The following is a 27666-nucleotide window of genomic DNA, read 5'->3' as shown; positions in this document are numbered from 1 at the left end:
CTGTAGCTGTTCTGGTACTGTGGGACATTTTTACTAGGTGCACATATTATCTTTTAAAAAAACCGAGAGACAAGGAGGAATGCAGAGCAGGTGCTTAAATGAGTCTCTTTGCAGGGTGATGCAAATGTTGTGGAAACAGAAGTGGTGGGTGCACAGCACCGTGAAGGCGCTAAACGCCACTGATGTGCTGACTTTAAAATGGTTAAATTCAATGTCAAAAAAGACAATAAAACAAAGTACTTCCGGGGGTGGCTACAGGTGGGGACGCAAGCTGGGACACGATTACTATGGACCAGGCCCACAAAGGGGCCCATGTGATGTGGTGGTGGGAGCAGAAGAGGGGTAGCCCAGCCTGGCTGAACTCTGGGCAGACACTGTGGCCCAGGGTTGACCCACCCTGAGAGAGGTAGGCCTCTGAAATGTCGGAGGATACAGGCCTGCACCCATACACCCCCAGCCAGGGGATTCACTCCCCACCCAGGGAATATATCTTGCCAATTCTGGCCTGTCATTGATGTCAACCACAAGATGGTCCTAAGCACACTTACAGTAAGAAGTCATTACAGGGAATGTTGGGGGCATCCTCAACCACAGGCCTCAGGAACACACGGCCACATGAGATCAGTGCACAGCCATCTCCCTCCTAGAGTTATCCGACAGGCCCCAGCACAGGTGGGACCACATGGGGCTCCTGCTTCTCACAGTCTGAGTCTCTAGGGGAGGGATGGGGACACTGGCAAAATGTTACGTTCACAGGGACCTCAGGGGAAGGGTCCAAGGCTTGGGGCATGAAGCCCACTAAGGAATGGGGAAATGGCCCAGAGGCAGAGGCTCTTGGTTCAGAAGAGAAACTGAAAAACAGCTGGCGGCAAAGAGCCGACTGGAGACCAAATCTCTTTTCCCTACGAGATCAGGACTTCTTCATCTTGGGCCAGGCCACCTGAGGGTGGCAGCAGAAAAGTGCTGACAAGAATGCACAGGTCTCGGGAGGCAACTGCAAAGGAAGAGGGAGCAGCAGGAGCGCGTGTCCAGCCGCCAGCCTGAGGAAGAGGAATGGGAGGCGAGAGCGGGGCAGGAAGGATGGGAGGGCCGCTGGCAGTCCTCCAGCACTGGGAGGAACCGGCAAGACGGACGTGTGCACAGGCCACAGAGAAAGTAGGTCTTATGTTCTCCCTGATGTTGTATATGTACACCCAATTAAAACACAAGGTATTAGAAAAGACATAAATATCGACTTCTATAAACTTCCAGGTAAAATGTTCTCATTTGGAACGGGTATGACTTTGGACACTGAGTTTTACACCTGACAGGGATGCATGCAATTCTTGGCTGAGAAGTTTGGACCATGATTCCTGATGGCCATTCCTCACATTTATGGAGCACGTCCATGTGACAGGTGCCAGGAACAAGAGTAAACAAGACAGATCAGGGAAAGACTTGGCTGGCACTTGTCAAAGGAAAAAAGCAGCTGGGTATCTCTCTCTGTAATGGAGAAACTTCTCAGCATGGATCACTATCAGCTACTGCAGCCCCTTAAATTCACGTCCAGTGCTTCCTTCTTCATGGATGTTGTCCGTCCTGGAGATAATGCACTCAGGAACCCCCACCTCACGGAAACGTTTCCATATCAAGTATTTCACACTGATGTTGATCCATTTGTTTATTTAGGACTCAAATTAACACTGACCAAACATATTACTAAGTCACTTATTTTCACTTTTCCAAAGTTAGATTTTGCTTCAAAGCCACACATTCACTCACTACACATATCTTCACAAGGTCCTCGGAATTTTTATTACATTCATTGAAATGCTCCACAATGTCAGCCCAGCAATCCATTTTTCAACCAATAACCATCCTACGTAAGAACAAGAGAGTAAAATTAGTCACACAACTTTTTTTCTCTTCCATCTTTAGCTTGTAAGCTTTTGACAAAACATGTCCTTAGCCAGTCAATGCACTTCAGGAAGTAATAGGACAGAGATGTGTCCCTCTGTCTTCACAGGAAGATAAAAACAGGGGACAGGACAGCTTGGATTGTGTGAACTTCCCTGTGCTATCGATGGCACCGATGGATGAAATCAGACCCGTAGGCTGTCTCCGGCCAGGGGCGCTTATAACTGGCAAACCGAGCTGAGCAGCCATGCCTGGGGCTTCAGCGATCTAAAGCAGAAGCCTTTTGTTTGTTGTGTTCTGTCACGACATGGGTCAGAGTGTCTGCATGACAGTGGGTCCACTGATTCTGCTTCCTCTGTCCCAAGCACAGCCTTGATAAATTCCATATGGTCACGTGAAATGGGGGCCTCTGCACATGTGGGAGGCATTTCAGCCCTAGTGACAGTAACGTGACACTGCACCTAACAGTTTCCGGCACAATCTGACCTGAATATAACAAAGGTCATGCTTTTTTTCTTTTTTTGACAGCAGGCTATTTTTTAAAATCCACACACTTTTCTATTAACTTGACAGCATAGTGTGAAGCACCTGTGAGGCAGGCTCAGCACTGCTGCCTCACTTGGTAACCTCTTCTGCAAACAGGACATTTTGGGGAGGACATTTTGGGGAGGACAATCAAGACATATGAATTCATGTTTGAGACATTCGCTCTACTGCCTGGCCATTTTTTTTTGACCAGTGTTAGTCTTGTGTATTTGATGACATTCAGGATTTAAATAAAATGTGGGAAAGGAAGTATCTATAAAAATTAAATCTATTGCTGGAACAAAAAAGGGAATCTGAATAAAGACTGTAGTTTACGTTTCTAGCATCATACTAATGTTAATTTCTTAGTTTTGATAAACGTGAGCTGTTAACTCTGGGGGAAGCTGGGCAGGGTATGTAGGAGGTTGGTACCATCCTGGAAACTCCTCTGTAAATCTAAAATTATTTCAAAATAAAGTTATAAAAATAATCTACAAAATATAAAATATGTAAGGAGAGTATAATAAAGGCTTTGTCACTTCAGGAAATGGATAAGAGGAAGTTGAAGATCTTCTGAAATCTTCAGAAGTGTTAAAAATAAGTTGCCTTGAAAAAGTAAAAAAATTAAGCATGGAACTTATACAAATAGGAAAAATTGAAATACTAATTTTAATTCAATAACTAAAACTGAAAAATTTATAAAATACAAATGACTTACTTTTGTATTATAAGCTATTTTTGGAAAACTGATTTTCTGAAGCCTTAAAGGCATACAGTCCACTTCGATGAATCATTTAATGGACTGGTTTAAACTATGTTCAATGTTTTGTTTTTAAAACAAACTTGGAAATGTTTCTAGAAAAACAAATGATAACTCATTATGCAATTCCATAAGACTTTGGCTAATTTTTAACATCAAAGCTAATGATAAATAATCAGGAATAACAAAGAATATTAACAAAATAAATTATGCCGTATTTGGGAATACCTAATATCAGATAATAAGGATAATACTAAGAATTAAAAAATAAAGATAATAATCACACGTATCTTTTAGTTTTAGTAAATAAGTAAGAAGATATGAAATTCAAAGACAATGAGTATTTTGCATGCACATGCAAAGATCTCATGATACAGAAATTATGACTAAGCAGCAACTATCCTCTGTGGGCCAGACCTCTGGGAAGGTTGGGCAGGGGCCCTTGGGGCAGTCACAGAGTCCTCTGCACTTACCAGCAAAAGAACACCCCGGTTCAGGAAGTTTGCAGAGGAAGCTGTGTGAAAAGTGCTCAGATATGCCTTCAGCTGCTTCTGAAAGGCTATGTTTTTAAAAGGACATCCCCGTGATAGAACACTGACAAGCATAAGGCTGCACCCCATTTGGTGGCATGCCTTGGGGGGAGCCCCTGGAGGCCCCTCTGGTTGAAGAAACCAGACTCAGATCCCTGGAGTTCATGTAACGAGACCGTGTTTAATGAACACCGAGTACAGATGAGGGCTGTGGGCTCAGAGGAAGGGAGACAGCAAGGGCTGCAGGGGTGGTGGTGCTGTGACACCACTTCCCAGAACCTCTCCCTTTCACAGGAAGTCACCGTCCCCCTCAGAGCCTCTCAACAGTCCTATAGGGACAGCAGAGCAGGGTGACTGGCCCCATTTTATAGTTGGGGAAACAGTTCCAGGGAGGCTCACTGGCTTGCTCAAAGTCACACAGGGTTCCTGGTCCATCTTTCTGTACCATTATGGCCTGGCTCAGGGGAGACATGAGCAGGTGGGCAGAGGAGGATGAGCGCCCCACGGGAAGAGCAAGCAAAGTGTGGAGGACAGGGGTGTGGTGTGTGGGGACACTGACAGGGGTAGAGTCAAGTGGGAATCGACCTGAGGGGCAAGACCCCCTGGCATCTGTGGCCCAGGCTGCCCTGGTCCCGGCACAGCTGCTTGGGTGTCTGCTTCTCCCTTCTTCCCGCTGGGGTACCCAGGCCCTCAGGACCAGCTGAGGGAGGTCACAGGGTGAGAGGGCCGCTCCCTGCAATGCTCACTGGCCAGTCTTCACTTGGCACCTACTGTGCATAGGCCCAGGTTAGGGCCAGGCAGGGAGGGTGGGGGAAACCACGTTCTGTGGCCGACCACAGTACTGGCAGAGGGAGGCAGAGGGACGCAGAGGGAGAACTTGTGCTACACAGTGGGAAGAATCATGAAGGAGCCACGTGGGCAGGGAGCTGGGGAGGGTGCAGCCCCAGTGAACGGGCATGTGGAGCCCAGTGAAGGGGAGGGGGCAGGGCTGGGAGAGGAGAATGCCCCTGAGGGGTCTAGATGGGATCCTGGGGCCCAGGTCACTGCAGCAAAATGGGGCAGCTGCAGGGACTTGCAGGGAGCTAAGGAGGCCCCAGGCTGGAGAGGAGGAGGGCTGAAGAAGATTCCATGGGTCCAGGCTTCTCTGGGCAGGCCCCTGGAAATGGAGCTGGCTGGTTTCGGGTCAGTCAGAGGGCCCCTCCCTTGGTGGCCTCTCCAGGCATAACACACAATGAGGCCCAGGAGAAGCTTCAGGCTCTGCAGAAACACAAGGATACGTCACATCCCCTCCAGCCCTTCATCCCACTGGCCCTTGGCCTCCCTCAGGAGGGACCCAGAGCCCTGTACCAATCCTGCCCTCCTCTCTTTCACCTTGCAGTTCCTGTCCAAGAGGCAGGCCCGGGAGGCCAGCACAGGGAGGAGAGAACTGAGTCAGAAGCTCCAGGCAGATGCTCCTGTCAAGCAACAGTCCCCAGGGCACCTGTCAGCTTCTCAGGACCAATACATCTCTAGGGAACTGCCAGCAGCAGGCCAGGCAGGGGACTGCAGAACCCGCTTGGGAGCCATGCTAAGAGGCACCAGCAGGGGGTGCCACGGACCCACACTTTGTGGCCGGATCCTTCTGCCTTTCCAGCCTCGTCCTTCCTACCCCCGCAGAACTAAGGCTCAGAGGCTGCAAGATGTCACCCTTCCCAGGCCTTGGGCATAGAATACCTACACAGAGCAACAGCCAGGGCCTGAGTCCAAGGTAGAGATGGTAGCAAATATAGGCAGGTCTGAGAAGGGCCAGGAGGGACAGGCCTGGCCAGCTGAGGCCCTGGCATCACTGCCCAGCCCGCTCCCAGAGCCCGGCTGCATCCTGATGGTGCGACCTATGTATATTGGGGTGGGGTCTTCATTCACCGCCCCTTCCCTGAAGAGAGGGGCCAGCTACCACCATACCCAACGGCAGCAGCTCGGCCACTGGAGGCTCACGCCTGTCACTGAGTGTCGGGGTCTTGGAAGCCCCAGGCTTCCACAGCAGCGATGAGGAAGTTCTCAGAGCACAGCGGCTGGTTGTTGAAGGTGTCGCAGTGGCCGGTGCGGCCCCGGTTCAGGTCCCCATCGATGTACAGTGCCTGGCCGCCCCCTCCACCTGTGGGATGCTCTGTCAGTGGCTGCCCTCTGTCCAGCACTGCCCCAGGGGCTCTCCTCCTCCTGCTCCTGAGCATCTCTACATGGACAGGGCAGCCCTGAAGCTGTCCCTGCCCCAGCCCTGCCAGAGGCCTCTCTCAAACCACAGGGCTGACCCTCCACTCTCCAAAGTCCCCTGGCCCTCAGCTGGGGTCCAAGCTCTAGGCTAGATCTGCTAATGAGCCCGTTTCCCCAGCCTGCACCCTCATGTCCCTGTTCCCGCCTCTCGTGCCTGCCCCACCCCCCAACACTTTCTTCCTCTGCCATCATAGGGGCTCTGCCTGTCTCTCAGGTGAGGCACCTACCACTCACGTCAGCAAGGGCTGGCCCAGCAGCTTTTGCTGCCCATGACCCTGCAACCTCCACCCAGGCTGAGTGACCAAGGGCTGGCAGGAGCCGGGCTGGCAGGAGCCCAGCTGGAGGCGGAAGGAGGCACCCACCTATGATGAGGCAATCGTTGCCCCCAGCCATGAACAAGGACTCAGTCTTGGAGGGTAGGTTGAAGTGCCGAGCAGCCAGGAACGGCGAGAGACGGTCAGCGGGGTCTGAGGACGTGGAGTGGCAGAGTGAGGAAGGAGTGGTGGTGGGTTCCATGGACACGGGCCTGGTCAGCTCCGGGTGTTTGATGACCACCCACTCATAGCGTTGGACCTCGGGCTGCAGCTGAGGGCAAAGGGGCAGCACAAGGAGCTGGCACCGGCCCTGCAGAGCCCCTTCTGCCCACTTTTCCCCACAATCCATCATCAGCACCCTCTCCGTGTGAGGCCCCGAGCCAGGGGCTAGGAGACGGCGCCGCATGCACGGGTAAAGGCCTGCCTGCTCTCATGGCACTCATGGTCTAATGATCACCAGCCAGAAGGGAACAGGGTGGTACCTGTGCGGTAACTGCTATGACGAAAGTAAACAGGGTCACATGAGTGGGGGTGACGTGGGGTTGGGGGTCAGGCCTGTCGACCCAGTAACTCCCGCAGGGAGACTCACTCACCCTAAACACAAAGCATTCTCCAGTCCCAAAGAAGCCCAGTTTGCCTCCAAACTTATTCCTCTCACTCCAGTCTGTTGACAGGTAAGCTCCACACACCTGGGGAGAAAGGCTCAGGGTGAGGCTGCACCCTGCTTAGGGCCTGCTGGGGGACCATGGTACAGCTGGGGGGTACTGTTGTCACAGCCCCACCCTCACCACTTGAGGGCTAGGGGTGGAGAGTAGTATGGGAAAGTCAGAGTTTATAGGTGTGAGCTGGCAGTGAGAGTGGGAAGACTGCCTCGGCCACCATTAGCTTCCTGGGGATATTTTCATTTCCCTCCTTGGCCTTAAGGCATGGGGGTAAGCTCCATGTCCACACTCGGGTTGTGGCATCAGCCCCAGGGAGGTGACTCAGATGGAAACTTTCAGGAGGTACCCCTGCTCAGGAAACATTTCCCAACCCCAGCATCAGCCAACAAAATGCTCGATTAGAGAGTCACTTCTTTGAGTGGCACAGCGTTTGCACAAAGTATCTGACAATCAGTCACCTGCTATAATGCAGATGCCCAGGCTCCTGCTGGCAACCCAGATGCAGAGTCTGGAATGAGGTGAGGGACCTATAACTCCCACAGGTGTAGGTCTGGGAGCCATTGAACAAGGAGCCTCTAATGCAAGCAGAAGCCCCTAGGATGGGGGCACGTGAGCTCTGACTTTTCGAGGCATCTCAGGGTACTTTCCAGATGCCAGCTACTGCAGAAAGCCAGGCCTTGAGCACTACTCGTTAAGGGGGTGGAGGCAGGTAAAGGCAGACGACTCACCTGGCACTGCTGCTGCAGAAAGAGGCAGGGCCTCACTCACGACGCATTTCTGCAAAGCTCCTCTAAACTGCCAGGCTGTTTCAGTAGTGGCCTGGACCCCCAGGGGAAACAGGGAGGCCCTGAGTACTTGGTGGTCACATGGGGAGGCTGGATTCGCCTCTCTGTAGAGGGCCAGCCCTGCTCTGCACCCCAAAGCGCAGGAAGCCTGGGTTGGGGGTACAAGGGAACACCCACCCTCCTTGGGGCATGAGAGCAGCAGATTCCTCAGAGCTCATCAGAGGCCAGGAGCCCAGGCTCCTTCTGGTCCCTCCTCACCTCCTTTTGCGTGGTCTTGATGAGCAGGAGGGTGGGCTCATGTCCTTCACATTGGAAATAGAACCTGGGGGCAGAGATCACACATGCCAGACCTGATGGCAGCCATCACCCTGGCACCCCTTCCCCAGCACCCACAGTGTCTGAGAAACTCAGGCTGTCTGGGGGTGGACCAACCTGGGAACTGCTTTTCCTCACCTCCTCACAGAGCCAGGCACTGTGGGCAAGAACTGCAACACCTTGGCCTGGGCACTTTTCTCAGCTAAGATGGAGCACTGGCCAGGAGGCCTGCAGGCCAAGCGGTCAGAGGCCCCAGGACTCTCGGCCTGGTATGATGCAGAGGAGAAGCTGCACAGTGGACAGAGCCAAACGCCAGGTGCTTCAGGGAAGCAAGAACCAGAGGAACAGGTCCCTGCTGTAGGAAAGCTCAGAACGTCCTTGGGAGCTGGGCAGCACCAGGAAGCATGTGAGGAGGCCTGAGGCTGCCACTGTGATGGTGCCAGGTGCCCAGGACTTGGCTGGCATCCCTGATGGCCCTGCTAGGCCATCCCTCAGCAGGCCTCCCACACTGCAGAGGTGAGAGTCAGGTAAATACAGCTGTAGCTACGCCATGTTTGTGGGGTCATTGACAGTACCTGCCATGTGGGCTGGGCCAGCTCCACCTGTGTCATCCCTGCAGGGTCACCTGTGACCCAAGCCAGAGCTTCTGAGGCCACCTGCCATTTAAGGCTCTAAGGGGGTGGTCCTACCTGGTAGAGTGACCTTGAGAGACAGTGGGCCCTGAGGGAACCCGGCCAGAATGCCCTGGACGTTGCCAGGGCCTGGCACAGGCACTACCCACAGGGCTGACCTGGCCTACAGACTGACGGAGTCGGGGTGGAGCAGTAGTGACCAAGGCCTGTTGCCTCCAGCTATCCTCTCTGACAGTTCTGAAAGCTCCCTCTGCAAAGTCTGCCTCCTGTATCACCACATTACCTACATGGGGGCCTGGACCCCTGAGGTTTGTGTGGTCCAGGAGTGAGAAAAGCCCAGAAAAGGGGCTCCTAATTCTAGCGTCCCCCACAAAGAGGGAGGATGCCCACATTCAGAGGCCCATTTCCAGCTACCACTGTGACCTCTCGGAAGCGTGGGCAGGGTGAGAAGATGGGCAGCCCCTCACCTCACTCGACCCCTTCCACACTGTCCATCTGGCCCTCGGAGCCCAGGCCTCAGGGCCTTGGGAGGGCAGGCCGAGACTCCTCCGGCCTCCTGGGCGTTACCTGGTCAAGCTGTACCCGTGCTGCAGTGAGGAGAAGAGCAGGAGGGGCTGGCAGAGGGCGAACCGCTCAGGGACCCACGACCAGATGTCTCTCATCTCCTTCACGCTAACAATCTCCGAGTGGAAGTTCTCCGCGTGAACAGCCAGGTGCACAAACTGCCTGGGGAGAGTGGGGAGAAGTTCAGAGCACAGATCTGATCCCAGCCCTGGCCAGTCCCCCACCCTGGAGGTATGCAGAGCCTTTCATGGGAGTCAAGACTAAAGTAAACTTCTCACCTATTCAGCCAGGTCAGAGCCTGGTTCTAGATGCCCTCAGGGAGACACGGGGTAGAGCTGTCCCCTAGAGCCCCGCTCCCATCCCGCTACAAAGAGGGGAGAGCACCCAGCCCCAGTGGGGACAAAAGCACCTTTTCTCAGAAATGGGGACAGAAAGCAAGTCAACTCCAGCAAGACAATGCTTCAAGGCCAGCCAAGCACCAGCAGGCAGGCAGCCAGGCAGCCAGGCAGACAGAAAGACAGAAGCCAGCCCTGAGAGCCAGAGCAAACAGCCAGGCCCTGGGACAGCCAGGCTGGAAGACAGAGATAAGCCAAGTGTGGAGACATGGTTTCCAGACCTACCTTTTAGAAAGTGAAACACTGAAAAACAGGAGGAAGCAACGGACACGGAAAAGATGAAGAAAAATAAAACAGACAAGGAGAGGTTAGTGGCAAGTACTGATGCCCAGGACATGCCTGCCTTTGGCCCAAGAGAAAGGCCTCCACGTCTACAGCACCGTCACAGTGCCTGCCGTTGAGAAGGTCTCAGGACACATGGGCCCTTCCCAGGCCTGCTCCCCAGGGGGCCGTGCCTGGCAGCCAGGAGAACAGCCAGCAAGAGAGCCCGGAGCTGGAGTGGTGGAGCAAGTGCTCTAAAATGACTCAAGGAGTCAGCCTGGCTCACTGCTGGGCCTTCTGGTGCCATGGGCAGCATCCAGCTTCCATCCCAGCCAGAGGCCCCATGCCCAAGGACAGCACCCTGTACCTTCAGCAGCCTGTGACTATAGCCAGGTAGGTCTTTCTCCTTTCCTGTGGTTTTCTACCTACGCATGGATGGATGGCCAGCTGGCTGGCCGGACAAGCTCACACCTCAAGCCCCCAGTATGCATTCCGCCAAAGCCCCACCCCACCCAGGCCCTGGTGCCCTGCCCTGAATCTGGCCACACCTGTGGCCCCAAGGGACCTGCCTACCTCTTCTGCTTGACAGTGATGCCCTTCTGCTTCAGAGCTTTCTCATTGGCCATCTGCAGGAGCTGAATCTCCTTCCGAGAGAAGAGGCGGATGGCAAATGCTTTCTCCAGCAGCTTCTCGGGAGACACAGTCTTGGCAATGTCCTTGACAAAGGTGCGGATGTCCTGCTTCACGTTGTCTGACTCGAGCGGCTGCCCAGCTTTCACCTTGTGGAAGAATTTGAGGATGGCCAGTGCGACACGGTACAGCACCTTGTAACCTTCCACCAGGAAGACGTCAAAGACGCGAGCAAAGTAGCTGAGGGGCAGCTCCCCAAACAGCCAGCGCTGCCAGTCCGCGTATACCTGCAGGACGTCCTCGGACACAGCCACCATCAGCTTGTGGGCTGCCTGGCAGTACTTGTTCACCAGGTCCCCGAACGTCATGCAGGAAGACTCGAAGGCCAGGAAGCTCTGGTCAATCAGCTTCTTGCTGGGGTCGTTGCAGGCCAAGATGCGGCAGGCCTTCTCAAAGCACTCGGCCTCGTCGATGCTGTAGTGGAGCAGCAAGGCCACGACCGCAGGCAGGGCAGGACAGAAGGAGATGTCCGGGAACTGGTTGGCGATGCACAGCAGGATCTTACGCACAGCGCCCTCGCCCCGCGTGTTCAGGCAGTAGCTGGGCACCTGCGTGTTGTCCACAAACTCAGGCAAAGGCAGGCTGCCACTGCTGTGCTTGCCCACGAGCTTGCCAACAATGTCACTGTACACACTGGCATCGGGGGTGACTGTGCGGCAAGGGATGTCCCGGATCAGGCGCTGGTACACCTTTCCCCGTAGGGCGTAGCTGCGGGCCCAGTAGCCCTGGCGCGCCAGCTGCTTTAGCTCCTGCAGTTCGGTGCAGCTCAGCTCCTTGGGCCCCAGGTCCTGGATGGCGGCATCCATCTTGTTTTTGTCCACAAAGCAGTTGTACCCCGGGGAGTCCATCGTGAAGGGTGTGCCTGTGAGGAGGCTCTGGGCTGCTAGGAGGGGGCAAAGAGCAGCTAAATCCAGCAGCCCCCTCTCTGAGGCTCTTCTGCTAACCTGTTTGCCATGCTATATCCTATAGGATTAAAAGCCATGCTTAATACATGTATATGAAGGTTCACATTTTTAAAAAACAGGTTTTTGTTTTAATCTTTTTTATAAAGTATCAGAAAGGCTTCCATTTAAGGTAAGTGGATATTCTGAGAATTCACTATGAACTCTGGAGTATAACTTCTTTCCTTGGGGCTTATGAAGCTACTGAATAGGTCACACAGATTCTGGGTAGTGAGAGGCAGGCTAGAGATGAGTTTCTGAAAGGGCTTTGAGAGGCTTACCCTGCTGAAAACAACTCTCTGTCCCAGGGGTGAGTGGCCCACAAGGCTCCCACACTTCACCCTGTGGCCTGTGGGCCTTCTGAAAAGGAGCTACTAGTCAAGAAGACTCCATTAAGCCAAGAGATGCTGCGTTTCAGTTCTCAAAGGCTTCAGGCCTTCAACCGGCCTGCATCATGAGGAAGACACACACCTACTCTGCCAGCCGTCCCTGGGTTGGAATTTGGAGGCCAGCTTTTAATGTTCTAAAAATACCAGCTTAGTTTCAGGCAGGTATTTCAGAGAAGAATCATTGGTGGTGAGTAGACATGAGGGCTGAACAATAAATGGAAGGCATTACAGCTTCAAAATCAGACATTTATGCATCCAAATGAGCCAGAAGTATGGGGGATTTGGTGCTGCCTCTCCATTATAGGCAACTAATGAGATTCATGTAGACATTAAAAAAATGGGTAAAATGTGCTATCTGGGACTCCGGCTGCATGTGGACAGTGAGATAGAAGCCTACCGTTCAGAACACCACAGTTTAACATCTGTTTTTGCCAAAGGCTACTGCTGTCAGCACAAAAGACAACAGTTTGCCTGCGTACCTCAGACTAACCTTTCTGCCTGCGATGGTACAACTGTCGAGATATCACAAAGGCTTGCTTCAGTGAGTTCTGGTAAATGACCAGATCATTCCGGTTTCTCCTGCATCGAGAACATTCATCTGAAAATATAAAAAGCAAGTAATGCTTTAAAAACATTAAGCGGAAAGAACTGTAATATAAGGCCTCTATGAGTCAGGTGTCTTGAGAAAGCACCTTAATGTGGTGCTTTTTTTATTGTGTTAAAATATGCATAACAAACATTAACCGTTTTTAAACAGTTCAGTGGCATTAAGTACATTCACAATGTTGTGCAACCATCACCACCATCCATCTCTAAAACTTTCTCATCTTCCCAAATGGGAATTCTGTCCCCATTAGATACTCACTCTCCATTCCCTCGCCCCCACTCCTGGCACCTACCACTCCACCTTCGAAGAACTGGACCACTCCAGGTACTTCACACTAGTGGAATCTTATAGTATTTGTCCTTCCTTGTCTGGCTTATTTCATTGATCACAATGTACTCAAGGTCCACATATGTTTATAGCATGTATGAGAATGTATTTTAGGTTTACAGTAAAATTGAGAGGATGGTAGAGATTTCCCACACACCCTCTGCCCCACACAGGCATAGCCCCCCATTATCAACATTCCCCACCAGATGGTACATTTGCTACAACTGATGAAATTACACTGACACATCACCCAAATCTATAGATTAATGAGGGTCCATTCCTGGTCCTGCACATTCTATGAGTTTGGACAAATGTAAACTTATACGTATCCTGATTATAGTATTATTCAAAGTATTTCTGCTGCCCTAAAAATCCTGTGTTCCACCTATTCATCCCTGCTCACCCCTCACCACCAGAATTTCATTCCTCATTATGGTTAATAATATTCCATTGTATGGATAGAACACATTTTATTTATCCACTCATCTGTCAATGGACTTTTGGGTCTTTCCACCTTTTAGTTGTTGTGAATAATGCTGCTGTGAACACGCCTGCACAAGTATTTGTTCAAGTCCCTGGACATATATCCAGTGACACTGTTTTTACAGGGATCTTTCCGCAGGAAACATTAATTAAAATAAGATTTTGTGACATCTATTTAACATGTCCCAGTAGAAAAGCCTTGCCCACAACAGGACCAGGCCTGCTGCCAGTGCTGGAACCCTCTTCCCCAGAAGAAAAGAAACCCAAATGGCAGTTGGTTTGTTTTCTCTGTCCTGGGCTGGACAGCAGGAGGGGCTCCCCCTCCCAGGTTGTGAAGGCTAGGCCAACAGGCCCACTCGCATCCCCACGGCCACTCCCAGGCCCAGCACTCCATGATCTTCCATGGATAAGTTACCTATAGAGTTTATATCCTTCATTCCAGGCTCTGAGTCCACTAGCCTCTGGGGGGACCCCAGGCCTATCCTGTTTGTGGGAATAGAACCTGCTCCTTTTCAGGGCAATAAACACATTTATAAACAGAACAAGAGCTGGGCAGGACAACACCAACCCTCACTCGACTGGCTTCAGATTCAGGTTGAATATTAAACTGGAAACTCCAAAAATGATTAGTGTACCTTGCAAATTCCTTCAGAAAGGGCCTTCAGGGAGAAGTAGGCCTATGGTTTTATTTGCTGCAGCAAGCGGGCCTGGGAACACACTGGATTCGGAGGGACTCCAAGGCAAAGACATTTGCAGAAGACCCTGAAGAAGCCCCTCCAGACCTCTGCAGGCTCCCACCCGAAAAGATAGCACGGTACTTCCAGAGCAGAGCAAATAAGGCTCGTGATGACCTCCTCAGGCATCTATAAAACCAGGGATCAGGGTAGATTTTTATTTGCTTATTTATATGAATACATAATCACGATAAAGTCAAATAATACAAAATTATAGAGTAAAAATGTAAAGTCCTGTTTAAGCTACCCCTCAATCCTCTTCCCTCTTCTAGCTAAAACAATCATCATTCACATTTTAGTGCACATCCTTCAAAACCTTTTCTTGCATTTACATGCACACATATTCACACCCCAGTGAGACTGTTTAAGCTGGCTACTGGGAAGGGGAAGTCAGGAGGTGGGAAACAGACCAAAACCTAAAGTCATCTGGGTTGGACCCACACGGTCTAGAAGTAAGTTTCAGAACTGAAGCGATACCCTCCCCCAGTTATTCCGTCTGCAGCTTGTGGCTGTCACACAACACTGTCTACACTTCCTGCTCCCTTGTGGAAACAAGGCTTCACCTGTTCCCCACCGCCTCCAACTCCTGACAAAGGTGTCAGGCCTGGGAAGGAGGCCATGCTTCCTGGTCGGCACCAGGCGGTCGGGAGTAGAGAAGCAAGGCAGGAGTGAATGTGGGCAATAATTGAATTTAAAGTCAGACAGGCTGAGCTTCAAAGTCCAGCTTTGCTATCTGTCTGGCCAAACCTCAGATAAGCCATGCCTCTCCCCTGAACAGCAGCTGCCTGTCTCTTAAAGGAAGTGATGAATACGAACCACCCAACAGACATGAATCCCCAAGCAACACCTGAGGGTTGAGTTCTTACTCTGGACTCTGACTCGGGCACGGGTGGCAGCCCACTCTCTTTCTCATGTACCTTTGCCTCCTTGGCAAACCAGGGCAGACAGCCAGCAGGCTGGCCGCTCTTCCCAGCCAGCAGAGCCCTACCAGCAGGTGCCCTGGAAAACCACTTTCCCTTGGCCTCAGGAGGGGAGGGAGGGAATGAATCCTAACCACAAACACTGCACTCACCTTAAGGCCACACACACATACACACACACACACACACACACATACACAAACACACACACACCCCTAGTCTCAAGTTCACTGTGGAAGATTGGGGGTGGGGGCAGGGCTGGCTCTCTGTAGTGGCATCTCTCCACCAGCCCTGTGGGAGAAGGCTGGCCCCACCCGCCTGCAGCTCCCTCAATTTGGAATGTAGGAATGAACTTTGTGTTTTTTGTCCTCAGCTTTGGGCCTAACCTGCAATTCTGGGAAAACAGGAAAAATTCCTCTTAACACCCCGTTAAACTCACAAGAATTGCAGACAGTGATCAGATAGGGACACCACACTGCATGTCTGGAGGGCGGTGGCTACTTTAGCTGGGATCATCAGGGTGGACCTCTCCCAACTTGAGCTGAAGCGATAAGGAAGCAGATGGAAGAGCTGAGGAAAAGCCACCCTGGACAAAGAGAAGAATGAGTGCAAAGGCCCTGAGGTAGGAACAGGGCTGGTGTGCTCCAGGAAGAGAAGGGCATCCAGTGTGGCCAGACCACAGTGTGCGAGGCAAGAACAGTGGAAACAACCACGGGCTGGATCGTGCATAGGGAGGAGTCTGCATTTTACTCTAAGTGCAGTGGGGCTCAGGGAAGGGATGTGATCCAACGGATGTGCTTAAAAGCCAATTGTGAGGATTAACTGAGACTGTTTATAGAAAGCACTCAGTCCAGCCTGGCACGCCAGAGCAGCTCAGATGTCCCAAGAGCCTCTTACCATTACTGCTCCTTGGGGTCCCCTGGCCTGGCACTGGCTCTGGGATGTCTGTGGAGTGATGGGGTCTGGTGAGTTAATGCCCCACCAGTCCTGTGGAGGAGCCTGAGCATGCCCCCTCCGTAAGGGGGAGGCACAGCCACAGGAGGCTGCCACCTAGGTTCTCTCACACAGCCCCACGAAGGTCCCCTGCTCCCTTTGGAATGACCCCTTCAAATGGCCTCTTTGAGGGACCTACCTCCCCTTCCTGCCTGTCCTGCTGCTTTCTGACCCCGTAAGCCCCTTCCAGTGACCCTCGTGTTCCTTTCCCACACACACACACTATACCAGTTTTGAGAGTTTAGGCTACCTAATGGAAAGCAAGTATTTCTTTGAAAGAAAAATAAAAACCTAAGTGGAAATGAGTGACATCTACTTCCCTGAAATGTTATCTTGCTGTGCCAGTGACAGCTCCCTCCAGCTTCCCGTCCTGTGGTGATGACCAGTGCACCCTCCAGCCCGAATACATGGTCCTGGGTCTGCCAAGAGCAAGTTCACATCAGTCTCTAGAGAGGTCTGAAGTGTTAGCAGCCCCTTCAGCGGCTCCTGGCCTGCAGACACGCAGGCCCTGGGCAAAAGCAGCCTTTCTGAGGAGCGGAGTTCCTGTGAGATGATGTTTTGACCAAGAAAACCCTATAGGAGCTCAAATAAACCTCAACTCTGCCCTCCCCCAAATTTGGGTGAACCCCCAAAGTGTGCCCACAGGAAGAGGGAGGTGGCCAGCTGGGGTGGAAAGAGCCCAGCCCCACCCCCGAACCTGTCAGCTCTGCTCCATCAGGTGTGCAGCCCTACAAGCGGATTTCCAACCAGGAACAGACAGGAGGAGAAAGAGGATGTGCGAGGAAGGACAAGACCTCACTATGGACAGTGGGGCAAAAGACAGCCAGGACCACGCCACTGGTTAAGCAGGACCCCTCCTGCACCCTCCTTCAAGGACTGCTGAACACAAATTCCACCACCAGGTGATTTAGCCTCTCATTCCCATCTCCTCCAATCCTGAGGACAGTCTCGTGGCACAGGGATTCATTACACTTCACAGATGAGGGAAAGGAGATACAGAGAGGCACCTGAGGGTCCCCAGCACAGGGAGAACCAACCCTGATCTGTCAGCCTTCAGAGTGATCACAGAGGCCATAGTGTCCTCTATCCTGCTCCCACCTCAGGAGCACAGGCCACACAGGGTGGTCAGCCCCGCCCACCTTCCCTCTTCAGCCAGTTCACTGGCTGGCTTCTCAATGCCACGCTGCTGTCTCAGAACACCACCCTGGGTCCAACGAGTCATGAGACCTCTGCCTTCCTCACGTCTTATGTGGGGAACATGATTTTCCCAAACAATTGGATTTGAAAACAAACTTGCTTTCATGTGACAAACAGACCTTCACATTTAAGCCTGGGCGATTCCATCTTAACCACCTGACAACAATGGGTGCCATGTCTCCCTTACAGGCTGCCTCTCCCAGAGGGCCCAGCACTCCATTACAGCTCCCCTTGCCCCAAACTTCCATTCATCTGACAAACTTCTATTCAGTTGCCTTTTCTGGGCAGGGCACCAGGGATATGAGAGTAAAAGATGGCTCTCAAGACCAATGATGACAGCACACACAGTCAGACCAGGCAGGGTGCTGGTGACTACCAAGGCAGGGCTCTGACTCTGCATGAGCACCACAGAAGGGGCAATGCTACCCTGAGTGCATAAAGATGGGGGTGGGGACAAAAGCATAAGGGAAGGCATGGCAAACTGTGGAGCTTCAGGCAGACGACATGGAGTGGCTGATGGTGGGATGAGAGGGGGCCAGCAGCCTTGCATGCCACCTGCACTAGGAGACTGGACATCACCCCCACACAAGAGGGAGCAGGAGGAGAAGAGCCTAAGCAGAAAGTGACATGATTAGATCTGCATTTTAGAAAAATCCCCCTCGTGGCCATGGAGGAAGGAGGGCAGAGTCCAGAAGTGGGGGCAGAAGGAGGGCTGGGCTGAGGCTGACCACAGAGGATGAAGATGGGGTGGATTCCACCAGATGAGGTGACCTGATGGTGGGGGGCACAGACCCAAGCAATGAACAGAGAATTCCAGTCCAGCGGTGGGGTTTTGGTGGGGCAACATGCAGCAAGAGGCAGCCCTGTGCAGAGGGAGGTTGGTGCTCACCATGATGCCTGCCCACTCCCATGACCCCTGCCCAGTCCAGCCTGCCTACTCTCCCCTACCCCTTGGCTCCAGTTCAAGGACCCAGGGCTCAGCCTGGCTGGGCCTTAGTCACTATGCCACAGGACAGGGTGGCTGCACTGTTGTGTTTCAGTTCTTCCCCTCTAGTCTGAGCAATTCCACATCTGTTTCCTGGGAGTGAGACCAGGAACAAAGAAGAGTAAGGAGGCTCCAGCCCTGCAGACTGGTCAAGAACAGGCCAATGGGCAGGAAGGAGGAGCAGTGAGGTGCTCAGTCCCAGGCTTGAGAATCTCCACGAGACCAAGAAATGCACAATCCTTTCAGGAAGTTTCCCCAGAGTGAAATTCAGAGCATGTGCTATTCAGGTAGTTCCTCAGCCTCAGAGACCACCAGTCCCCAGACAGGATGCAGAAGAATGACAGATTCTTCAACACCTAGTGGCCCCACTCCAGCCCTCAAGGTTTGTGGGGTCTGGAGGTGAGAAAAACACAGAAATTACAGGACACGGTTGCTGCCTGTTAAGATGCTCAGGGTGCTGGGGACATGGGGCAGCCAGTCAGGCAGAAAACATGGCAGCAGGACAGGGAAGGAAAGATGACCTGTGTGTGGGCAGGGAGGGCTCATCCAGGTGGCTAAGCGTGTGGCTCAGCTTGCAAGGTATTTGGGTAGAGGAGCAGGGCCAGTGGGACAGCCTAGGCATCTGGGCTGGTGAGTCAGGCATGGTAGCAGGTGCTCTGAGGGAGAACGTGGAAGGAAGTGGGGGCGGTTGGGAGATATCCCTGAGGCCATCCACCTATGATAGCCACAAGGGGCAGCGTGGGGCCTGGACATGACAGTAGGCCTGGAGTGGGATGCATTCTGAGACAGAGGATGAACTGCCTCTTGTTATGCTGGGACCCTTCTCTCAAGTCCAAGTCAAGTCTGACTTCCTAATGAGAGGCTCAGTCCTCCCATCCATCCTGGGGGAGAAGCCAGGGAAATACTCAACCCCACCCCTAAGAATCTGCCGGAGGCCTGGGAGACACAGCTTCAAGACTGTCTGGAACCCTGGGCTCAGGATGCTCACCTCCGCACCAGAGGCCTCAGCGGTAGGATGATTCCCAATTCTGTGGATGGCTGGTGGTGTTGGTGTCACCGACTGGGGTGGCCACAGTCACTAATCCCCCACATTTCCTTACTTTGCTGCCCTGCTTTTTCCTTACTTCACCCCCAACTCCCACCTCTTTTCTTGCTCTGGAACTTGTTTGTGACAAAGAACACCCCCCGCCCCTCATTCGCTCCCTGAATGCACCCTTCCTCCAGGACAGAAAGCAATGTGCTCTCCCCATCACCCTCCTGCTAGGGTCTCTCCCAGGCCCCCACCCCTATTCCAGCTCTTGGCCTCCTTCTCTTAGCTGCCCTCTGTGCAGGGCATTCCAGCGTCAAGTAGGCAGACCAGGCTCAAAGCTCTCCAACTTTAGAAGCCTTTACATCTCTAATGCTTTATCTACACCCCATCATCCCAGGAAACTGCTCTACGCTGAGGACACACAAACACCTCACTGTCTCACAGTTGTCCTGGAGCCATTCACTGCCCTCCTCCCACCTGCTGTGATGCCACCTCCCCTCACCTACCAGCCCTTCATGGCTTTACTTGTCTGCTCAGCCTGGATCCATCCCTCCAAGCCTCAGCTCCCATCTCTCCTGTGCTCCTGTATCAGCTATCAGGCAAAACCCCCACAAGAAGCCAGTCTGACAGCGTGCTTCTCCACTCTTGCACACCAACTGCAAAGGGGAAAAAATCAGACTGCCCTGCTTGCAGCCCTCAGAGCCACCTGGCAGCCCTTCTCTCACGTCTCACCAGCACCCTCTCTGGTTCCCCGCACTAGCTTACTGCTTCACGCCTCTCACTGTCCTCCAGAAACAGGTGTCAGGAAAGAGCCTCCTCTTCTCTCAGACCCTGGCCCTCAGTTTGCATTCCCCTACCCTTGATCCTGGATCTCAGCTCCTGGGGACCTGAACTCTCCTGCATCTCTAGTGCACCCTCTCTGCCATTACAGACAGGCCCCCAAACCCCCAAACACAGCACCCGATACTCCACTCCAGCTTAGTCTCTCCTTTCCTTCCCAGTCAAGCTTCTGGTGAGAGCAGGCTGTATCCATCTCCTCCCTCACCACCCGGCTGCCAGACCTGATACCTCTGAGCCCTTACCTCCCTGGAGCGCCCAGTGCTGACCCCACTGTTCTCAGCTCTCCTCTCCCTGGGCCTCCTGAAGCCCCTCCCTCATATATGTCTGTTTACCTCTCCTGCTGCTGATGCTCTTGTCCCTCAAATGTCCCTTTTGTGCAGTCCCTCCTCTTCTCAGCCTAGATTTCTCTTGTGAACTCAAGTCCCATACCTCCAATTGCTTTCCTTAAGTCTTCCAACCTTCACATACTCCCTGTGACACCAATGCAACTCAGCTCTGACTCTCAACTTGCTCTGCCCCACTCTACCTGAAGCCCTTTCCTGCCCCTGACCCCCCTTCAGGATCTGGCCCTACCTGCCCTCCAGTGGCAGTGTCAGGAACCTTGACAGTGGAAAGTAAGAAAGGCAGAACGCACCTGTTCTCCTTTCTCCCCTCAGGCCAATTGGCTTCAAGCCTTGGCCCAAATGCCCTCTCCTTCACCAGCCCTTCCAGCCCTTCCGATATCCCAGGCAGGGCTGAGGTTGGCATCCCTGCACACCACCTCTCCTCATTCAAATTGGTTTCAACTTGGCACACTGTGGTGATGGTCTGCAATGAGTCCAGCTGTTCTACTGTACTGTGGCTTTTGAGCCCTGGTGTCTCACACCAGGAAGGTGGAAATGAAAGAACGAAACAGATGGAGACTCAGGAAAATCCCAAGCCACCCAGGCCCAAGAGAAAAATTTAATTCTAAATAATAACAACAGGGAATATTCGCCAAGTTGTTCTAGGGGTGTGATCTTCCCAGCAGACATCTTCACACGATGAGAAGGCAGAGCAAAGGGATTTTTCAAATACTGCTGGTGACTGGCATTCCAACAGTGACTACCAGGCTGCCAGAGAACGGGGAATTTGATAGTAGGCCCTTTGCTGATGGCACACAATGGAGGGCACGTGCCAGGTATAAAGGGGTGGAACTATTAAGGAGGTGTTAGTCACAGCACCTCAGGCCAGTTGGTTGGCCAACTGCTGCCACTGGCCACAAGTTCAAATGCAGGTTTTACCAGGGCACCTGAGCCTATGGGTGGGACCTGAGCAGGGCAGATTCCTAACCTTATCAGCCATTCAAAAAGGTTCCCTGAGTCCCATTCTTGGGCAGAAAACCTTTTTCCCAGCCAGGTCTGGTCTACCCATAGGCAGGGGCTGGGGTTGGAATGGGGCTCTGCTAACCTGGGGTATTTATCTTCTGAGCTCAGCAGTAAGTCTGGGGAAACCACCACAAAGGGCACAGGAGAAATCAGCTAGCTGCATGGAATGAGAAGCAGAGGAAGAGAACCCAGCTGTCGGAAGCTAGAATCTTGACTGGTCTGAATTCCAAGCAAAGTGCCTGTGACAGGTGTGCCTTGGAAGGCCGGGCACATAGCAGGCTCTAGTCAGGTATCTTCAGACCTGACAACAGAGCTGGGGTGGGAGGGAATCTTTCAGGTTTAATCATTTTAATTGGCATTTGATACACTTCCTGAATGCCAGTGCATCAAGTGCTGGAATACAAAGATGTAAAGCCTAGCCCTAGCTCTCAATGAGCTTCTGGATGTGGGGACATGGGTGTACTGACCATGCCAACTCAGATGCAGATGCTATGAGAGAAAAGCACAGGGTGTCGGGTGCCCAGCCTGTGAGGAAAGAGGGGCCTGGAAAGCCTCCCTAAGCCAGCACCTGCCTCAGTTAGATCCTGAACACTGAGAAGGCCTTTGCCTAGGAAGCAGCAGAAACAGCGTGGGCACAGGACAGGTCTTGGAGAGCACGGCCACTTGGGGCTGGGGAGCCCTTCAGCTCTTTAAGCAGGCAGGCCGGTGCGGGTCATTCATGGTGCAGAGTCAAAGGCAGCTCTACAGTCCAGCTTCATGGGCTCCAAGAAGCCAAAGGGTCCAAGACAGAGTCCTGGGGTTCACGGGGCCACTGAGGAAGGAGAATGCTCTTGTGGGCTGGGAGGTGGGGAGGGGACAGTCCAGGAAGGCAGGGAAAGAAATCAGAGGCAGGTGGAGTTAATGTATACATGGGATCTTTCTAAGGCCCACAGGTTAACCAAGTTATGAAGGCTGGAACAATCCTTGAGGAAAAAGGAATTACAGAAGATTATCAGGGAGTGATGGCAAACTGACACAAGGAAAGGCTGAAGGGGCAGAAACCAGGGAAACTTTTGGTGGGGACACAGGTAATGAATACATTTAGCACACTACACAGCAGAAGAGCTTTTATTGGTAACAGAATCACCTATAGGTAAACAACAACCCTTAGTCTGTGTGGTATCCAATTAAAATTGTGTAACAATTAGGCAAACACACAGTTTCAGATTATGGGAAACAGGCCAAGCCACGTGTAGTGCCTTCTCAATCACCTGTAAAGGGAGAGCGCAGTCTGGGCGGGACGGAGGGAGAAACCTCAATGGCTCACATGTGACCCCTGCCAGCAGAGCCCTGGGCAATACCTGGCTGAGACAGATAAGGTCCCATGGCCAGGTGGGGGAATTTAACTGCACAAGACAGAAGGAGATCCTGTCTCACATGCTCCAAGTGAGTAGGTTCCATAAGAGACAAAGGTAACTGCTAACAAACAGCACTTATCCAGAGGTTGGCACAGGCCTGCAGGGCCATGCACTGCCTTGTGGGCAGAGACTCCTTTTGCAACATGAGCCTTTCCTCAGCCTCTCCTGTGTGCCCCTCACTGTGGGAGAAAGACTGGGGAGGGGGCACTACGCTCCTGGCCTCTGTATCCCCAAGAATTTTTCCCACCTGCTGCTAATGCTGATCTATTACACAGAAACTGGAGTCCTGGAAGGAGAGCAAGAGGACCCAGAGAACTCTGCAACCTCGGATCTGTCTCTATGTCTCAGAAGGTTTTATTTCGGAGATCTAATTGCGAGAAAGGTCTGAGAGCACCAACCCTCTGTCTGGAGGGGAAGGTGGTCCTTTGAGATGAGTGACAATCTGGAAGCTTCCCAAAAGGCAAATAAACATACAAGACAGGAAGGCCTCTGGAATCAATTGTGTGATTTTGTAACTTTAGTATTTTCCATTTTGCTGTTTAACCAACAAACTAGGGCTCTGTGACAGAAATGAAAAACCCACTATTCTGCCTCCATGTTCCACAAAGGCAAGAGCTTATTAATCAGTTTTGTTACTTTATTTCCTCTGTGTTTTACAGACATAAAACATTAGGTACCTCTAGGGTTCGGTATTCTTTTCCTCATTCCGTACACTCTCCCACTCTACTCTCTGGCTTCAGTGCCACACAGGAACAAGTGCCCAGAATGCTTTTGAACCCCGTTTGCTCTCCTTGGCTCCAGATCAACATATACCCAGGAAGTCTTATCCACCCTCAGCTCAACATCCCTGTATTCAAAGTCATCATCCATTCCCAGGCCTGCTCCCTTCCTGCATATTGTGTGTGGCATGGCCCTACCAGCTGCCAGTAAGCCAGTCTTGGAGTGTTCTCTAAGTCCTCCTTTATCCCTAGCCCTTCCCATCCCCACAGCCAATTGTCTCCTGGTCTTGCTCTCTTTTTGATCCCCACTGCCCTTCCTCGGTACTGGGCTTTTTGTCTTGGTAGGTGTGTTACAGTGTCCCGTTAGGCACCCTTTACCCAGGGCAGCCCTTCAGCAGCCCATTCTGGCCACAACTGCGTGGTCACCCATGAGAGCACAATCTAACCAGTCACTCACAAACCCAAGATCCTTTGTGGGCCCACCACAGCTATCAGGGTAAAATTTAAGTTCAGGCCTGGTACTCAAAGCCTTCCTGATCTGCCGCCAGCCTAGCTCCTTAACTTCATCTCCCTCTCTTCACCCCAACCACTGGAGCTATCCTCTGCCCTTCTCCCAGCAGCCCGTGGGAGGGTGTGCCCCATACTTCACACACTGTCCCTTTGCCTGGAAGTCTCCCTCACATGGTCTTGCCACTCCCGTTCAATCTTCAAAATTTAACTCAAGCCCTTCTCAGGAGCCCCCACTAGAGGCCAGCTGGATTCTACTCCTCTGAGCTCATGTCAAGCTCTGTCCATTTCTACAGGTGCACCTACCACAGTGAAGTTCATGGGCCCATCTCCCCACCGCACAGTAAGCTCCTCAAGGGCAGAGGTGCACTCAGTTTTGTAGCCACAGAACACAGGGCATCGTGTGAAGTATGATTTGGATAAATGTATATTGAGAGAATAATGAAACTCAACAAATCATGAATTCAAGTTGATTACTGGTCTTATAAGGTGGTGTTTCTTTGATGTTATCTGCATTTGGAAAGTGACACTTGAAACAGCCACTGAAACTGCTGCTTCGAGTTGAAAAGGGCATCTTTCTTCCCTGTACAGAGTTGTCACAACAGAGAAGGTATGCTCAAACAGGTCAAACTCTGAACAGGGTAAATGTTAAGTGCTTTTTTATAACCTGCTTCATTGTCCTTCTTCACTTTAAACCAGAAACCATCTAAAAGCAAACACTTAAACATATTTTCTGAGGTTGGCTCAGACGGTAATGAGAATTAGGAGCAATACAGTGTGCCCAAGGTCACCTGGCCTGCTGGACAGTCCTGGCAGCTGTGGTCAGTGGTAGCTAGTGGGGCCCACCTGCAGGGGAACTTGCAAATTCAGGGGGTGAATTTTGTTATTGTTATGAAAAGCCTGCCTAGATTACTAGATTACCTCTGTATCCTCTGAAGGTCATCCTTCACCCCGACAAAAAACCACTGCACCATGGTTCATTTCAACAACCATTCAGGGAGAACCTCTGGCCTATTCCCTGCCAGGCAAAGACGAATGAGACATGGTCTGCTTCTAAACAGACTACTCGTAACTAGATAAGTGCTTCACCTACAGCTTTATCTGAGGGCTGAGAAGATTAGATGAGGACCAACCTTCAGCATAAAAGGAAGTGCATGTGGGAGTAGTACCACCGGCCAGAAATGGTAACTGTAAAACCTTTGAGGGATTTTTTGATCTTTTCTTACCTGAGTTTGTTTCTCCCAGCCTGTATCCTTTAAAAAGAAAAGAACCTGCACACTTCTTAAGGCCATTAAGTCAATATTTCAAGGTGGCTACTATGTGCTAGGGCAAGAAAGTGAAGATGGAACCCTTGCCCTCAAGTAAGGTAAACAGCTACATCTGCCAAATAATAGACAGTTTTTTGCCCATTTTTGCCCCCTGCAATTGCCTGGAAGTCACAGCAAACATACACAGAAATAAGAAAAACCACCTTCCAGGGCTTCTGTTGGCTCTGGAAAGGCAGACAGACTCCTGACAGGAATAAACAGCTGGGGAAAAACCTCAACACCAATATCACAACCACAAGCACTTGGGCCCCCAGGCCTGCATTTCAGGCACACTGCTAACCTAACAGCCTGCGCCTCCGCACAGCCCAGGTGGTCCTTAGACAACCTCCAGCCAATCCAGAAGACCGACTGCTCATTTATATCTGTCCCGAGTGAGGTCACCAGGCTATTAGCACCCTTGCCCAGGGAGGACCTTGACCGGACGCAGCCCCTCCCCAACCTCCAGCTATGCTTACTCAAGGCTCAGAAAGCACCGTGCCAGGGGCCCTGTGGAAATGCATCTGTCTCCCCGGCACAGCCTGGAGGACAACTGCCGCCTGGCACAGCGACCACCCAAGGCGGCACCCGCCAGACGGAGCTCAGAGGCTGGGTAGATACCTAGGTGGCAGGTGGGCGGGCGTGTCATCTCGGGGCTAGCGGAGGGCTGCGACTGGAGCAGCTGCACGTCTTTAAAGGCAGAACGTTATCTGAGAATCTGTTGCAATTTCGAGTCCAGAAGAGGATTTCCTACCCCGCAGAGGCGGAAAGCGCCCCGAGGAAGGAGTGACACAGACAGCTCTTTCCGACAGCCGCCTCGCCCTGAGCCGGCCGGGGCGCGGACAGCGCCTGGCGAGGGGCGCGGGCTCTGCCCTTGGGGTGGGTGTCCCGCAGCGCCGAGGCAGGCTTCGGCCCCATCTCACGCCCCGCCTGGCGCTCGGTCCTCGGGGCGGGCTGGCAGTATCAGGCGGGGGGCGGCAGGTAGTGCCAGGCGGACGGCCGCGGGCCCCGGGCGCGCGGGCTCTGAACCCCCGACCAGCGCCACGGCCGGCCCCCGCGCCCCGCCTCGGACCGAGGCCCCGCAGCCAGGCCCCCACGCCCCCTCTGTCAGCACGCCCCGGCTGCAGTGACAGCTGGCCACCCTGTCCTGCAGCCCCCGCGGTCCCCGCGCCGGGCCGTCAATCTCCTGCCCGCCCGGCCGTGCACCTACCTCCTCCCGCGGCGCGGGCCGCGAACCCACCTCCGCCGGCCACACCGCTTTCTCCTCAGCTAGCCGAGAGACAGGGAGCCGGCCTTTCTGCGCACGCGCGCGCGCGGCCCCGCCCCCGCCGAGACTCTCCGCCAGCTGCCCACCCGGGGCGCCCGCGGGTCTCGGTCGCAGTGGACCTGGGCATGCGCACAGACGCCGGGCGGAGAGGCGGCGGAGCATGCGCGGGCTCAGCAAGGGCCCGGGTGCGAGGGGAGGGGGCGCGAGTGAGTCGGGGGGGTGCTGCGGGGGCCTACCCTCCAGCAAGACCTGGGGCATCGGGAGTCCGGAGGGGTGCCCGCCCGAGTCGCTGCCGCGCCGGGTCACGCGTAGACCTGGGAACGCGCGTCCGTGTGGGCACGACGTCCGGTCCCAAGCGGGCGGAGAAGGGGAGCAGGGGTCCTCCGGGCGGGACTTGAGCGGTGGAGCCCTCAGGCACAGGCCAAGAGAGACGGCCAGACGGAGACAAGAGACAGGGACACCACAGGCCAAGAAAGAGGCCGAACACAGGCAAAGACACAGCAGGGACAGGGACACGGACGCCCAACATGGCAGACAGAGGTGACAGGAGGGACAGACGAGGACCAGAGGCCGCCGTCCTCGTTGGGGGAGGAGTCACAGCGCCCTCTGCAGGTCTTGACAGGGGGCGGGGGAGCCCGTGTCATGGAGCCCCATGGGGGTCCAAAAACGTCTATGGTGGGTGGCCGCGGTGCTTCCTGGGGAGTCAGAGCGCTCTCTGGCGGATCACAGAGTCCGTGGGGAGGGTGGAGTCACAGCGGCTCTTGGGGGTGTTCTCAGACTTCTATAGGTCCTGGCGTCACAATGGGATTCATAACTGTTTAGGGAAAAGGGGGTCACTTCCTTTTGGGAAAGTGGGAACGCTCAGGGACTACGACATCACGGGGGAGGTGTCACCTCCTTGGGGTGTTCGCAGAGCCTCTAACCGTTCGGCTGTGAAAGCCCTCTAGGATCACGGTGCCCTCTTGCAGGGGAGCAGATAGCTCCAAGGTGGGGGACCAAGGAGTACTCTGGAATGACATCTGCCAAGGGGGGCCTCGAAACAACTCTTTGGGGCTATTACATCCCTCTGGGTTGGGGCGGAGGTTTCGTTGTGTCTGTTAC

General features: G+C 53.2%; 1 protein-coding gene across 9 annotated transcripts; it reads right to left on the bottom strand.

The window, feature by feature from the left end:
• Positions 1-1645: 1645 nt before the first annotated feature.
• Positions 1646-27635, bottom strand: TBC1D24 (TBC1 domain family member 24). Of its 9 annotated transcripts, none has more exons than XM_072942479.1 (11): positions 26509-27630; positions 15420-16392; positions 13962-14189; positions 12389-12507; positions 10463-11542; positions 9237-9395; positions 7981-8044; positions 6869-6964; positions 6324-6546; positions 5653-5845; positions 1646-4968 (listed from the first exon to the last, which is right to left on the bottom strand). In XM_072942479.1, exons 5-10 carry the CDS (start codon positions 11425-11427, stop codon positions 5691-5693), a joined length of 1662 nt encoding a protein of 553 aa, XP_072798580.1. In that variant the 5' UTR covers positions 11428-11542; positions 12389-12507; positions 13962-14189; positions 15420-16392; positions 26509-27630; the 3' UTR covers positions 1646-4968; positions 5653-5690. The 9 variants fall into 9 exon arrangements, 6 of the variants coding, with proteins under 6 accessions (XP_072798580.1, XP_072798577.1, XP_072798578.1 ...); XM_072942476.1 differs by having other exon boundaries at positions 12400-12507; positions 26509-27629; XM_072942477.1 differs by lacking the exon at positions 15420-16392 and having other exon boundaries at positions 12400-12507; positions 26509-27629.
• Between the last annotated feature and the right edge of the window lie 31 nt (positions 27636-27666).

This window comes from Vicugna pacos, chromosome 18 (assembly GCF_048564905.1).
Source record: "Vicugna pacos chromosome 18, VicPac4, whole genome shotgun sequence".
NCBI classification, from domain to species: Eukaryota; Metazoa; Chordata; class Mammalia; order Artiodactyla; family Camelidae; genus Vicugna; species Vicugna pacos.
This window is presented reverse-complemented; position numbering and strand designations above follow the sequence as displayed.